The sequence below is a fragment of the Crocodylus siamensis genome, chromosome 4 (genome assembly GCF_052110815.1).
Source record: "Crocodylus siamensis isolate JL-2025a chromosome 4, ASM5211081v1, whole genome shotgun sequence".
Lineage (NCBI taxonomy): Eukaryota > Metazoa > Chordata > Crocodylia > Crocodylidae > Crocodylus > Crocodylus siamensis.
Genome location: NC_143398.1, coordinates 100,802,693 through 100,817,308, shown reverse-complemented (window position 1 = coordinate 100,817,308; position 14,616 = coordinate 100,802,693). Strand labels below are relative to the sequence as shown.

Sequence of the window (14,616 nt, the reverse complement as noted above, 5' to 3'; positions counted from 1 at the left end):
GGTGCTGAGAAGTTCTAGTGTCTGCTGAAATCCCATATCTGTTAGACTGGTTACAAATATCCATTTAAAGGTATGATGGGATCTGATCCCTGAACCCAACAGTTATGCCTCCTGCCATGCCACATGTGCATGGCAAGAAATGCGATATTGGGACCATGGATCAGATCCCAGTTGCACCCTAATGCCAGTGTAGGGGAAACCTGGCATTGTGGTCTTGTGCTGTCCCTGCACTGGCAAGTTGAAAGCTGGGTGCTTAATAGTCAGCTAACTGTCAGCTCATGGGAAATGCACTGGGGCTACTTGATACTCTGGTGTGGTCCACTTGCACATTCTGTTTAAGGCACAATAGAAACTAATCACAAAATTATTACTTGTATTTTGTGAAATAATTTTGTAACTTATTTCCTGTTTTATGGCGCCATTAATTGCCTGCATCTGCGGCTGTGTTACTGTTTAAGATGTGATTAACTGCATGAAAAGCATTTTAATTGTTTGTTAAGTTTCTCTCTTTGGAACTTAGCTTTCTATGCCAGTGAAATGACAGGCATATTTCAACAGTAATACTTCTACTTCTGTGAGGATTTGGTGAAAAATATTCTGAGTATATCCCAGCCTTCTGTTTACCCCTGCTGTCTTTCTTTAAGGTGTTTGACTCCATAACAGTTGGGAGAATTTTTAAACTTGTACATAAACATAAATACTTTTCCTCCTTTCTGTGTAATGACACTTTTTTTTTTCCTGTTTCACTTCCAGGAAGTTGTCCTGTCTAATTATTAATTTTTTTCACTCCTTCTGTTTCAGGAATGGAACATTACAAAGCTTTCCATTGAATATGATTCTGAGCCATTTGGGAAGGAGAGAGATGCAGCAATTAAGAAATTGGCTAGTGAAGCAGGAGTGGAAGTCATTGTTCGAATTTCACATACATTGTATGACTTGGACAAGTAAGTTACTGTTACAAACATTAAAGGTGCCTCTTATGCAGTGTTGTGTCATCATATACTGACTTTTCTCCAAAAAAGCATTTTGCAGTTCTCCAAACAGGAAGCAGAAACAAGTTTTAATCTTTCCCCCTATAAAATAGTTCCATCTTTACTTCCATACTGAGTAGAATTCTGCAACTGCAAACAGGTCAGAGAAGCTGCAATCTGCAGTGCTGTTCTTACAAATAAAATGTTTTAATCTCACCATTTTTGGCATATAAAATGGGTGCTTATTGTCCTTGTGAAATGATTCACATTTTTTACTAAACCTTAAAAAGTATTTATTACATGAGAGAGAGAGAAAGTGTTTTCCTCAAGGTTTATATACTAACTCTTAATGTTGCTTCACAAGATCAGGGTGATAAAGAACCTGCTATGAATATTAAAGGTCTGGATAGTTTCTCTCCTCTTCTGTTACAGTCTTCAGGATGCAAATAAAATAATTACAGTCCCTTCTCAAGTGAGATAATTTTGCATCGGTTATTTTGTCAATCACATCCACTAAAATGATTGGGGATTATGTGATCTTTGTATTAACCTTACGTAACATCTTATAATTTTCCAGAGGCAACTATTTTAATGGATTAGTTTTAGTTCCCTGTTATATATGCATATAATCCATAAAACATTAAAAAGCATGGGTCCCTTGGAGACTTTGGTAATTTTATTTATATTATAGTTACCATTTTCATACTATTATGGATAATACCAAATTTATTTTGAACTCTTAATAGGTTGTGTGTTTTCTTTCAGTTTGTTTGAACCCAGTGGCTGTCTTTCTCTAATAGTTGAGAAACGTTTTAAATGATTTCACCTATACAGTGTGTTTTTACTACTCTGCTTTAACATTAGGATATATTCATTTAAACTGTTTCGTTGCTTTGAGGCACATCTGAAGTTGATCGGATGTTTTGGAGAAAAAGTGGAACACAAAAACTGTTTTCTTTTTAAGCACAGGATCGTAGGAAAGTAGGGGTGGAAAGGACCACCTCATAAGGCCATCTAGTCCAGTTCCCTGCTTAAGGCAGGATCACTCCTGACTAAACTGTCTCAGCCAAGTGTCTGTCTAACCTACTGTTGAAAACTTCCAAGGATGGAAATTCCACAGTTTCTTTACATAGCAAGTTCCAATGCTTGATTTGCTTTTTATAATCAGAAAGCTTCTTCCAATCTAAATTTCCCCTGTTGCAGTTTGAGGCCCTTGCTCTTAGTCCTATCCCCTAGGGCCACAAAGATGAGGCTATCTCCATCCTCTCCATAATTGCCCTTCAGATATTTGAAGACTGTTACCAAATGCCCCCCCTTCCCCCTCAGTCTTCTCTTTTCTAGACTAAAAACTGTAGTTCTTTCAGCCTTTTCTTGGAAGACTTGCTGAATAGTTCAGTCTTCTTTGCATCATCCACAATTAGACTGCCTTCTGTATTCCATAAAGGGTCTATGGTTTCTTTGGTCTTCCTTTCACTTTTGACATGTTTGTAGAATCCCTTTTTATTGCCTTGTATGTCCCTTGCCAGCTGCATCTCAAATTGTGCTGAGGTCTTACTAATTTTCTCCCTGCATGCCCATGCAGTGCCCTGGTACTCTTCCCTAGTGCTATGACCAAGATTCCACTTTTTATAGGACTCCATTTTTGAGCTCCAACTTGTTGAAGAGATTGCCTTCTAGCCAAATTGGTCTCTGGTTATACTTCTCATTTTTTCTTCGCATTGGGATAACTTGCTCCTGCACCCTTAAAAGGGCCTCCTTTAAAGTAGTCAGTTCTCTGGGATTCCTTTCCCCCTCAGACTTGCTTTCCAGGAGATCCAGCCCTCAGTTCTCTGAGTTTGTTAAAGTCTGCTTTTCTGAAGTCCAGCATCCTTATTTTGCTTCTCTCCTTCCTTCCAAGCAACTTTCCACCTTCACATTCTCAACCACTACCTTCTTGTTTCTGAGCAGTATCAAGAAGAGCTTCCCCTCTAGTTGACCTCTCTACCATATGCATCAAAAAGTTACCCCAACCTCCAGAAATTTGCTGGCCTGCTTGCATGTTGGGCCTGTGTGAAGCTTTGGTCACTGATTCGATTTGGTGGCCAAATCTCTGGATCCGAATTGAATCGGGAGACCCTTTAATTTCTCCAAATCAAATCGGAACCATGCAAATCAATTCGGAGACATTCAGAAAGATTCAATGATTCGGACATGAACACAGCTTTAAATGTTTTTCTACATACCTCAAGGTACCAGGTAGTTTGTGAACGCTGAGATGCTAGGGCGGATGGAGCGTCCCATTGAGGGGGTCCCCCACATGCTTGACAGCAGACCCAGAAGTGGACCAGAAGCACTTCAGGTCCATTTCTAGGAGCACACCAAGGGGGGCCCCCTGTGCTCCTGTGGGATGCTCCGTCCAGCCCACCATCGCAGCATTCATGAGCTGTGCCTGGTACCTTGAGGTATGTAGAAAAACATTTAAAGCTGTGTTTATGGCCAAATTGCTGATTCTCTGAATTGGCATTGAATCTTCAGATTTGGATTTCACCAAACGAATCGGGACAGTGATCCGAATCACTGTCCCCAATTCTGCCGAATCCGAATCCAAATTGAATACAGCCCATTTTGCATACCCCTGTTGTGTACCACTGTTTTCCTTTCAGCAGATGTTCCAACTATTGAAGTCCCTCCACCCCCAAGAACCAAGCCCTGCAATTTGAAAGTCTCCATTTAATGTTTAAAGAAGGACCTATCCACTTTAATAACTAAAATACAACGGGCACCATTAATAGCATAATTTTGTGCCAAATTGCCAAGTTTCCCTTTGCCAAATAGGGCAAATATTGCAGTAATGCTTTTTTTGCAAATAGCAAGTATAAACATTTAAAGGTCACTTGCTATGTCTTTACAGTTGTTTTGGTTTTTTCTTCTCTTGCTGTATGTCATCTGAGGCGATTGTATTTTTATTTCATCATTAATTATTAATAGTCATTACTTATTCACTGTTGAGGGATGTTCTTAAATCCAGAAATTGTGAATAATCCCTTTGGTGTTATGCTCAGTAAATGCTTCTGTCTCCCTAATGGCAATGGAGTGGTATAATTAAGATTCAAATTGTCTGGAATAGCATATGCATAACAGAAATCAAACTGCAGATTTGAACATGTTTCTTGTGTATAAAGAATGTAATATACAGCTGTATGGAATGCAGGCATTTCCCTTTTTCTCTTGTGCCTGAACACAGAATTATAGAATTAAATGGAGGACAGCCACCTCTTACCTATAAAAGATTCCAGACATTAATCAGTAGAATGGAACCGCTGGAGATGCCAGTGGAGACTATCACTGCAGAAGTAATGGAGAAATGTACCACACCAGTTTCTGATGATCATGATGAGAAGTATGGTGTTCCATCGCTTGAAGAGCTAGGTATGTTGTCTTAAGTCTTAAATGCTTTTATTGTACAGTGTTAAAACAGTGCTAGATGATATTGTTTAGGCTTAAGCCAAATCAATCAATTAAAATTGCTACCATCAGAACAGCCAGCAATAACCACAGGGAACCTAACCTAACTGTGGAAGAAATCAAACTTCGCATTGTGGTTGAATCAGAACTGACAGAACCAGCTTTTCTTTATTTAGAGCTATACTGTGATCACAGGGAGAATGCCATACAGCGAGGGGAATCGCCCACTTGTCTGTTTCAAAGGAATCCTCAAACTGTATACGTTTACAAGCATATTTATACTTAAGACAGAGAGATTAAAAAAGTACGACCTTGGACAGTAAATCACTGGTGTAACACACACGCAGACATACAGGCTTAAAGAAGAGTGAAATGTTGTGCTTATAGAAATAGTTATCAATTTCTGGTTTCTCAGAGAAAAATAAACTTAACATCCATGCACAGGGTAATATATCAAGACAAAACAAGACATGCAGGATTCTTTATCGCAGAATATTTAACGGAAGTTAGCAGTATCAGCACTTGTGGTCTCTGTCTGTTTTCCTAGTCAAGCAGGCCAAAAGCCCGACCAAATCTACTACCACACAACAAATGCACAGTCAAAATTTGTCAAGGGATCTTTCTTTATTATAGAGCATAAAAATCACAGTTAATTCAGTTACAGATAAGCAATGTTGTTACATGGTTTGGTAGAACTTATGACAGCAAGCTTTGTTTTGACACCATTGACATCCAGCTAGATTTAAGATATTACCAAAAATACAGTGCAGCTGTTGTCCAGGTATACTAGTTGTTTGTGCTACAGTATAAACAGATAAGGATTTTTCTTCCTGTTTGACTTAATCCTTCAGGGTTTGATACAGATGGCTTGCCTTCTGCAGTGTGGCCAGGGGGAGAAACAGAAGCTCTCACACGGCTGGAAAGACACTTGGAAAGAAAGGTACTGCAGGTCTTGGTAACTAAAAATTAGCATCTTAAAAATCTTTAATTACTTTTATAAACAGACCAAAAAACAAGACCAGCATGCTGTTCTAGGTTGAAATAGTAGTGTTACAGAAGCTGGTGAACTGTAGATGCAACTTTTATAGAATTTGGACAAAAGAAAAATGATAGCTTCTCGTGTAATTTCTTAAAGTATATGAACACTTTTCAGTGGAACTCTCTCTACTCAATTGCCAGTGTAATCACAAAGATTTTCTTGTCACGTGTACATGTGGTCATCTCATCTAATATAATAGTGTTCCATTTCTCTGGGTTTTTTTAAGGCTTGGGTCGCAAACTTTGAAAGACCACGGATGAACGCAAATTCCCTATTGGCAAGTCCAACGGGGCTTAGCCCTTATCTTCGGTTTGGGTGTCTGTCATGTCGTCTCTTCTATTTCAAGTTAACAGATCTGTATAAAAAGGTATGCATGCTACATAGACAGCCACTGAGTGTTATGTAAGCTAATTTTTTTCTTACCTTTTTCTAACAGTAAAATGTCTTCCTTTTCATGATGGCTTTCAGGTAAAGAAGAACAGTTCCCCTCCTTTGTCCCTCTATGGCCAGCTTTTATGGCGTGAATTTTTCTACACGGCAGCGACTAGTAATCCACGTTTTGATAAAATGGAGGGAAATCCCATCTGTGTTCAAATTCCATGGGATAAGAATCCTGAGGCTTTGGCCAAGTGGGCAGAAGGCAGGACAGGCTTTCCTTGGATTGATGCAATTATGACACAGCTCCGTCAAGAAGGCTGGATTCACCATTTAGCCAGACATGCTGTGGCATGCTTCTTGACTCGAGGTGACCTGTGGATTAGTTGGGAGGAAGGAATGAAGGTATAGTTTTTTGTTTTTTTTCATTGAGTTTCTGGTGTATATAAGTGAAACTTACAGTGGGCGTATGTTTTAATGATGTTATCGGATACAATAATATATGTTTTAAAGTTTAAACTGTGGCCAAACTAAAAATGGGATAGTTCAGGTAGGAGGAGTAAAGCGGACCTGAATTTTGTGGGGCTGAGAACCCTTTTGTAGGAGTCTGGATATATTTTTTGACTCCTAGTTCTAAGTATCCTAGCTTGAGGTCTGTGATTACTAAATACAAGGTTACTAACTTATCATTTTAAAACAGCAAATAAATGCAAATGACTTGGATAATAGAAATTTCTTCCCAGTATTTTCTCTGCTGGTTAGAGAGAAAAAAGATGGGAATTAAGGGGAAAAAACTAAGTGTTGAGGACACTTGGCACCTTTCAGTATCAGAGCTATATATATCTATAGGTATACAGTATATATTGGGCAGTGTGTTTTGGCAATCATCTTAACTAGTCCAACTAAGTGCTAGCAGATCTTCATAAAACTGGACATATGGCAGTTCAAAGTTGGCTCAGTCTAATTTTAATTATTGCTATTTTTTCAGACCTAAGTTATAGTGCAGTCGTATCTTTTCTTATGATAAAGAGTAACAGTTGTAAACAGAAATGTTTCTAAGTTTCTGCTGCTTGAAACTTGAGAATAATATATTTACAGGCAGTGTTGCAAGCTTCTTGGGTTTTTATTCGTGTAACCCATCAGTTGTTATAATCAATCCTTTCTCATACACTTTTTTTTCAAATGTAAACTCTTGGGTATATAAGTAATTGCATGAAAAATCCAAAGGCAGCTTGTCTTTTGCAAGTTATACATGGGTAACTTCGGAATACCTGTATACCCACAGTTTTGTCTGTCTATAGTTTCTATGGAAGAAAACTATCCTCTTACTCTTAAAATACCCTAAAGAACAAAGCACTAGATTTGTGCAGTTCATGGGGATATAATGTATACTTCCCTAGGCCAGCAAGTATGAATCTATCTAAGGATATGCACAGATGAACAAATTCTGCCAGGTTATAAATGGGGTGAGCTTGCCAGATGCCAGCTACTCTGGTAACTATTTCATGTATCTGCTCCTATCCCTGGGTTCATTGCTTTTACTGCAAATGAAATGGTGATGAGTTAACTATAATTTTTAGCTTCTGCTTGCTATAGGCTATGGAACAGTTATTGTGGAGCAGCTGATAGATGCTAAGTCTCTCTCCCCATCAGCTTGGTGTATTTTGTTTTTCTGTCCATAGTCTTATTCTGTGAATTACATTCCAAAATCTTAGCAAGTATGATTAAATGGTAGCATCTAGTGGAGCAATTGTGTACTGACATACTAATTGCTCTGACACACTAATTACTCTTCTCTCTAAACTTGTTACACTCACCGCTACATTGGTTTAAAAACATGTTTCTCTTCTATTCTTCTGAACACACAGCTTAACTTTTGCAATAATAAAGGCATAATTGCAGGGATTAAAGTAAGTTTTTGGGGTTTTTTTTTAACTTTTGCTATCTAGTTTAAACAGAACTTTTGTTAATTTAGATTGATTGTGTCATATTTTCTAGCTCTGAGGTGTTGTCCTAACAGTGAAATGGGAATTAATAATTAAGGTTAGCAATAAGATGCATTATTTTTGCTCGTTAGCAAAACTTTGTCAGGTTTCTGGTAGAATATGTTAATTCTAGCCGTGGGTCATAGTAGCAGCATGTGTCAGGAATACAGAGGGGGATGGAGGAAGACACGAACTACATGGTTCTTTGTAGACTATCTTGAGATAATGTAAGTTTTTAAAGGAAAAGCAGGGACATGATGACTACCTTTTAAAATATGTACTAAATAAGAATGTTCAAAATGTATATTAACTTTTCAAAACCGTTTTAGCAAATGTTGTCACCATTTGCAGTATTGCCTTTCAAAGTTCAAGACTTTTTTTCTCTTTGAGACTACAATCTTAATGATCCTTCTGAGCAGAGTCCTCTGAAGAACCAGACATTTCACTATGAAGATCTCCCACAGCTACCATCCTGTCTCCAACCTCTTGTAATTGAGAAATTAATGATCACTAAACTCCAACAACAAGTGACATTACCCAGCATCCTGGATGCCTCTCAGTCAGGATTCTCATCAGGACATGATTCAAAAACTGTCCTATTGGAATTCAGACTACCTTCTTATAGCTGTGGACACAGGTAAGATCTCCATACCTGCAAAGCCAGACCTCTTTGTAGTCTTTGGTGGACCACAGGGTACTACTATTATATCTTGAAGACACTGTAGGAGTAGATGAGACCTCTCTAGTGCTGGGCCAATCATCTGTCCAGCAGAACGCAGAATGGTGATGGGCCATGTCTCTCCAAAGCCTTCATCCTCACTTTTCTTCACATCCACATGAGACCTGTGGAATGGACCTTGAGGTACCATCAACTCTAGCTGCCAGCAGTATGTTGATGACATTTTATAGAAATCTTATTCTCAGTGGATTCAGTCATGACTGTACCAAAGAGTCAAGAATGTCTACGGGAAATTTAGCATTTTGATAAAGAGCAGCTGACTATAGTTGAGCCATGGCAAGACTAAACTGACACTTGTTATAGCAGAAGACTGAAGAGTTGACCTAATGCATTGTCTATGCCTTGAACTGGAATCACGGTCCTAATATATCGAGGTGTGATGCAAAGCTTAATGATCCTGGTTTGACTTTTCAAAGCATGGATGATCAGTTTGCAAATATGGCTTTTATTCCTTCCTCCAGCTTAATGGACAACTTGTATCCCTTTTTTCCTGCACGGTGACCTGACCTGAACGCAACAACAGTTCTTTATATGTCGCCTCCTGATTTGGGTTACTATATCTCATGGTATCTGAAGATGATATGCAGACTCTAGCCTAGCTGGTACTCAAAGTTGTCTGCCTTCTCCATGGTCCACATCACCAGGAATATATCAGGCTTGTGCACATGTCTTTCCACTGGTGCCTACTCAGCCTCTTAACAGAGTGAAGGCTTGGTCCTGACTTTCAAAACAATTAATAGATCATGCCCCAGCCACATCAGAGACTGAGCTTTTGTTCTGTAAACAGCTGTGAACCACATAAGGACGGGTCATTGCATTCTTTTGAAGAGATCCAGCTATGGGACAATTTTCTAGACTGGATTCGGCAAATTGAGATTATAACCAGCTTTAAGAAGTGCTAAGTCTCGCTCTTCCTGAGAGAACTATCTGTTCCACCACAAATAATGCAATTCAAACATCCTTCTTCTGCCATCCTTTCCCTTAAACATCCAGCTCTTCCCTGCCCTCTTGTTTCCTGCCCCACCAAGAAAAATAAAAAAAAATAAAACCTCTATTTCCTACTCTGAGGGATAAAGGAAAAACTTTGAGAGACTCCATAAAGCCAGTTAAGGGTTTTACTATTGCTATTGAGTTGATTCAGAAGTTGCTCAGATACTGTGCCCTTAGGTAGCAATATAAAAATTCAAGATCAAATGTCAGTTGTCTTCATTTTTAGTGTGTATGATCATATTGTCAGGATGGCAGTTTCTTGTGTGTTTTAGATGTAATAACATAATGGTTTTTGCCATTTTACTCCATTATAATTGCATGCAATGATCATAATGTCCTTTAAACAATTCCATAGTCCTATTAGCATTAAAATAGTGGATATGAGGCTTTTAAAGTGACTCCCATGTATTTTTTTTTAACTAATATATAGGAATATTTGAATATAGGAATATTTGAGAAGGACGCAGCCGCGGTGTTTGCTCTGCCATAGCTATTGTTGCTTCATAGAAATCTTCAGGGCTACAACTTGGTATTCTGTTCACATCCTTGCACAAAACCTACTATCTTGATTTGGTACATGATTGGATGCAGTTCTACAATCCTTGTTTCATTAGAATACTTCAGCCTGCCATGTAAGCTCTTGTTTGCTGGACTCCAGGAAATAAAAAATGTGGAAATTTCCCTTCGGAGAATGTAAAGTTTTTACAATTTGTAGCAACTTGGGTTTGTTTTTGGTTTTTTTTGAAAATGCTGCCACGATTTCTGCCTCTGAATGTTTGGGCTTCTGGCACATCATCCCAAATTTTGAGAGTAAAACTTGTTGCCTTACTAGGAAGAAATGAGGGAATTGCGGTTCAGTCTTTAGTATCCTTGGTTCAAGACATTCCATATCCCCATGGATCCACTTCTCATCTATTTTCCAAAAGGTTTTCAAAAGCTTGTTAGTAGTGGGGGAGCATGTGCATCCAGCAAGTATGACCATGTGGAGGCAACGCTCTCAGAAAATGCTGACATTTACTATGCTAAGTAATCTTGTCTGCCACTGTGAACCTTACTTTAAAATAAAAATGGCATCAGTGACCCCCAACTACCCTTTCACAAATTTCTGCGGATACATTTGTGGAAAAAGCACATCCAGTTTCTGTGCTGTGGAAATCTCTACATGCCTAGATGGCAAGGTTTGATGGCGGAGAAGCCCAGCATTCCCTTTATCACCATTCTTTTTAGTGCGACTTGAAATATTTCTCTGAGTATTTATTTGTGGAGCATTTTATGGATGCTACCAGATACGGGTAAATAAATCATAACACGCAGCTTTTAAGATGTTGCTATAGGAAGCTCACTAAAATGCTGAAATTCTAAGCACTTCTCCGAAGTGCATGGAAAAGAATTAGCATGTTCAGACTAACTGATTCCATTATTTCTCAAGGTGTTTGAAGAGTTGCTGCTTGATGCAGATTGGAGTGTCAATGCTGGAAGCTGGATGTGGCTTTCCTGTAGTTCGTTTTTTCAGCAGTTCTTTCATTGCTATTGTCCTGTGGGTTTTGGCAGAAGAACTGACCCTAATGGGGACTACATCAGGTAAACAGTCTATTCAGTAAATATTGTAGAACATTGTTGAAGTTACCTGAAACTTAAACATCTCAGTATTAAATTACCTTTTGTTTTTTCTCTTCCCTTTCAAAAGACGTTATTTGCCTGTGCTTAGAGGTTTCCCTGCTAAATACATATATGATCCTTGGAATGCTCCAGAGGCTGTTCAGAAGGCTGCAAAATGTATGATAGGAATTAATTATCCTAAACCAATGGTAAATCATGCAGAAGCAAGCCGCCTGAATATTGAGAGAATGAAACAAATCTACCAGCAGCTCTCACGATACAGAGGATTAGGTATGGCTCTCTAGTCTACTTGATGTATTTATTTGAATGTTTATCTCTCCTTCAAGCAGCTCTGATAAACCTGCCGTGTACCATGGAGACCAGCTCTGAGCCCTATGTCTGGGGTTGTTTGGCCAACTAAAATGCACAGGAAAAGAAAAATGTTGCCCAAACTCACCTTTCTTCCTTTCACCTGCTTTTCCCCAACTTTTTACAATGCATTTGGTCTCTGCCTTCTCTTCTAAATTGGAAATTTTCTGGGGCATGATTTCTTTACTTTTCCAAATTTTTACTACCAGGTATAATGGTCTTGGGGTGTGGGGAGGACTGTTGCAGCCTTAACTATACAGATTGCTATTAGTGAATACTACAGCTTATCTTGTGAGACTGATAGATGGATTTTTTTACTCTTTTGGTTGCAACATAGTCATAAGGTTGGAAGGGAGTTGCAGTTATCCAACCCAACCAACCCTTTGCACAGTTGAAGAATTTGCTGTTCCTAAACCATTCCCTACAGCTGCCTGTCTTCTCAAAAATTTCCAAAGGGGGCAGCAATTCCATAACTTTCAGGCAGCTTGTTCCATTGTTCTACAGTTTGTACAACTACATAGCTTTTTGAGATTTGATTTTAAACTCCTTACTGTATTTTGAACCCACTGCCTCGTATCCTGTCTTCTGTGGCAAGGAAGAACCATTTTTCCTCCATTTCTTTTATGGAAGCCCTCCAAATATTTGAAAATGTTGTCATGTCCAGCCCTTTTTCTACTAAAAAATGTCCCCTTTTCCCACTACTGTCACACAACTGCATTTGTTTTACACCTACATAGATATGAAGTATTCTAGGATGTGTTACATGTGCACACCATGTTTAGTAATTTAACTGATCTCTTATAAAGTGACTTCAAGATAAGTACATAGTTATGATCCATGGTGAGTCTGGGAAATCTGGCCCAATGTAGCGGAGGAGAAAAAATTCTTCTTAATGAAGAACTACTGAAATGTACTGGGTGGGAAATACTATTGAGGACCAGAGGGAAGAATCATACAAAATGAAAACGTATTAGCTTTAACTTTTAACAGTGAGTTTTTATTCATGTGATTAGGTCTCCTTGCAACAGTGCCTTCTAACCCAAATGGAAATGGAAATGGTGGCCTAATGGGATATTCACCGGGGGAAAACGTCTCTGGCTGTAGCAGTGCAGGTAATTAGTAAAACTTAATCTGATGGAAATATTAGAATTTAGGAAGTTGGCAAACTCCTACATAAGCCTTATGGGAGCATATTAGCATAAGTACTCCCCATAGTCCGTCCATCCTGTTCCTCCCCCCTCCACCTCCCAGCGCCACTGCCGCTGCGCTACCTGCCTCGAGCTCAGCCCCTGCCAGGAAGAGGCCAGCCTGCCCTCCCCCCACACACAAATCAGGGGGGCACATGGCTCCCCTAGGGGTGTGCACATTGGCAGAAGCTGCCCCTCCCTGCTCCCTACAGTTGTACCACCTGTATGAGCTGCTCATGGCTCTGTCCCACACCCTGATCCACTCCAGCTGGGCAGCGCCTGCCCCAGCCCCACTCCCTCCCTCACCGTGAGGGCTTCGATCTACCCACCCCTACCCCCCACAGAGTTACTGGGTGGATGCTGCTCTCCAAGCTGCTGGGCTGCATGTCAGCAATTGGATCGGTATCGGCCAGTGTGCCTGGTTAATAATCGGCCATTGGTATTGGCCAAAAAAATGTTTATCAGTGCACTCCTGATTTATACTCTTATACATAAAGGGATGACAAAATGTACATTTTAACTGCTTTTAAAGGGGAAGGGGACCTGTTCTAGGTAAGCACTATCTATTGGGTTTTAAGTGTTTCATTTGTATGATCCTGTGGCAGTGCATCTGAGATAAATCACCCTGGATGATTCACAGCTAAAGTTGGAGTGGTTTTCCTGTGTTTGTATTGCTACAGAATCCCTTAGAAGTAAGGATTGCATTGTTAACAGCTTGTACTGTACCATTTGATACTGATACAGTTGTTACATCTATTTATAACTTCAGAAAATGTTATAGGCTTCCAAACAACTAGTCTTTCAGACGTGACATTTTATTTAAACAGTTAAGCTGTTTTGTACTGCATGCACTTAAATTTAGGTTGATTTTTTTTTTTTTCTTTTTTCTTTTCTTGTCCATAGGAGCTCAGATGGGAACAAGCGATGGTCATACAGTGAGTGTTCAGCCATGTGCACTGGGAGAGTCTCATGTGGGATCTAATGGAATTCAGCAGCAAGGTATTATTCAGCAAGTAAAATGTTTACAGAGAATGTGCAAATTCTTGGAATTAAAATTCTCAAAATGCCTTGTATTGATTATTTTGCTGACAGCAACAGTTTCAAGACTGAGCTGGCTCAGTTGTCTTTGTCAAAACTGTAATTTATATTTATCTTAATTTAGGGATATCTGTTCTTTGAGATTTTAAGTTTTCAAACACAAACAGCTTTTTCCACAATCAAGTAAGGGAGAATAGTAGCTTCAGTATTTAGTGGGTTGAAAAAGGGTATTTTACTGTGATCTTTGGAAAAATCCCAGCATAAAAATTAAAGGTTATTTAAAAGATATTTTTACCTTAAAAATGATACCTTCTAGATCATTAGAACTGCAAGGTAGTAGAGGAAATAAATACTGTTTCTTGACCTTGTGTGTTTGATAGGAACGTATTTAGGCTGTGCAAAATGGGCCCTATTCGATCCAATTTTGCCTGAATCAGGGACAGTGATTCAATATGTTGATTTGGATCACTGTCCCTGATTTGATTGGGTCAAATCCGAATCTGAAGATTCGATGCTGATTTGGAGAATCAATGATTCAGACACAAGCACAGCTTTTAAAGGTTTTTTTTTCCAAATACCTTGAAGTAGCAGGCACGGCTCACTGGGGCAGATGGAGCATCCCAGAGGAGCATGGGGGGCGTTCTCCAGCATGCCTGACAGGGAACCCAGAAGTGGACCAGAAGTACTTCTAGTCCACTCCTGGGGACTGCCAGGGAGTGTGCTGGGGGCCCCTTCATGCCCTCCTGGCTCAGCAGTGGGCTGCAGGGAGACCCCGGGTGCCCCCCCAGGCCCCGGAGGTACGTCGCGGAGCCGGAGGGTGCAGGGGGGTGGATCAGGAAATGGACTGGAAGTGCTTCTGGTCCACTTCCGGATCTGCTGC

General features: G+C 39.6%; 1 protein-coding gene across 1 annotated transcript in view; it reads left to right on the top strand.

Moving 5' to 3' along the window:
• CRY1 (cryptochrome circadian regulator 1) overlaps positions 1-14,616 on the top strand; it is a 59,457-nt gene that overhangs the window by 35,485 nt on the left and 9,356 nt on the right. The window contains exons 3-11 of the mRNA XM_090043152.1: positions 802-944; positions 4,195-4,379; positions 5,267-5,355; positions 5,681-5,821; positions 5,923-6,234; positions 10,973-11,124; positions 11,231-11,433; positions 12,525-12,623; positions 13,602-13,697. Coding sequence (XP_089899278.1) covers positions 802-944; positions 4,195-4,379; positions 5,267-5,355; positions 5,681-5,821; positions 5,923-6,234; positions 10,973-11,124; positions 11,231-11,433; positions 12,525-12,623; positions 13,602-13,697 — 1,420 coding nt within the window. The remainder of the gene's footprint in view (positions 1-801; positions 945-4,194; positions 4,380-5,266; positions 5,356-5,680; positions 5,822-5,922; positions 6,235-10,972; positions 11,125-11,230; positions 11,434-12,524; positions 12,624-13,601; positions 13,698-14,616) is intronic.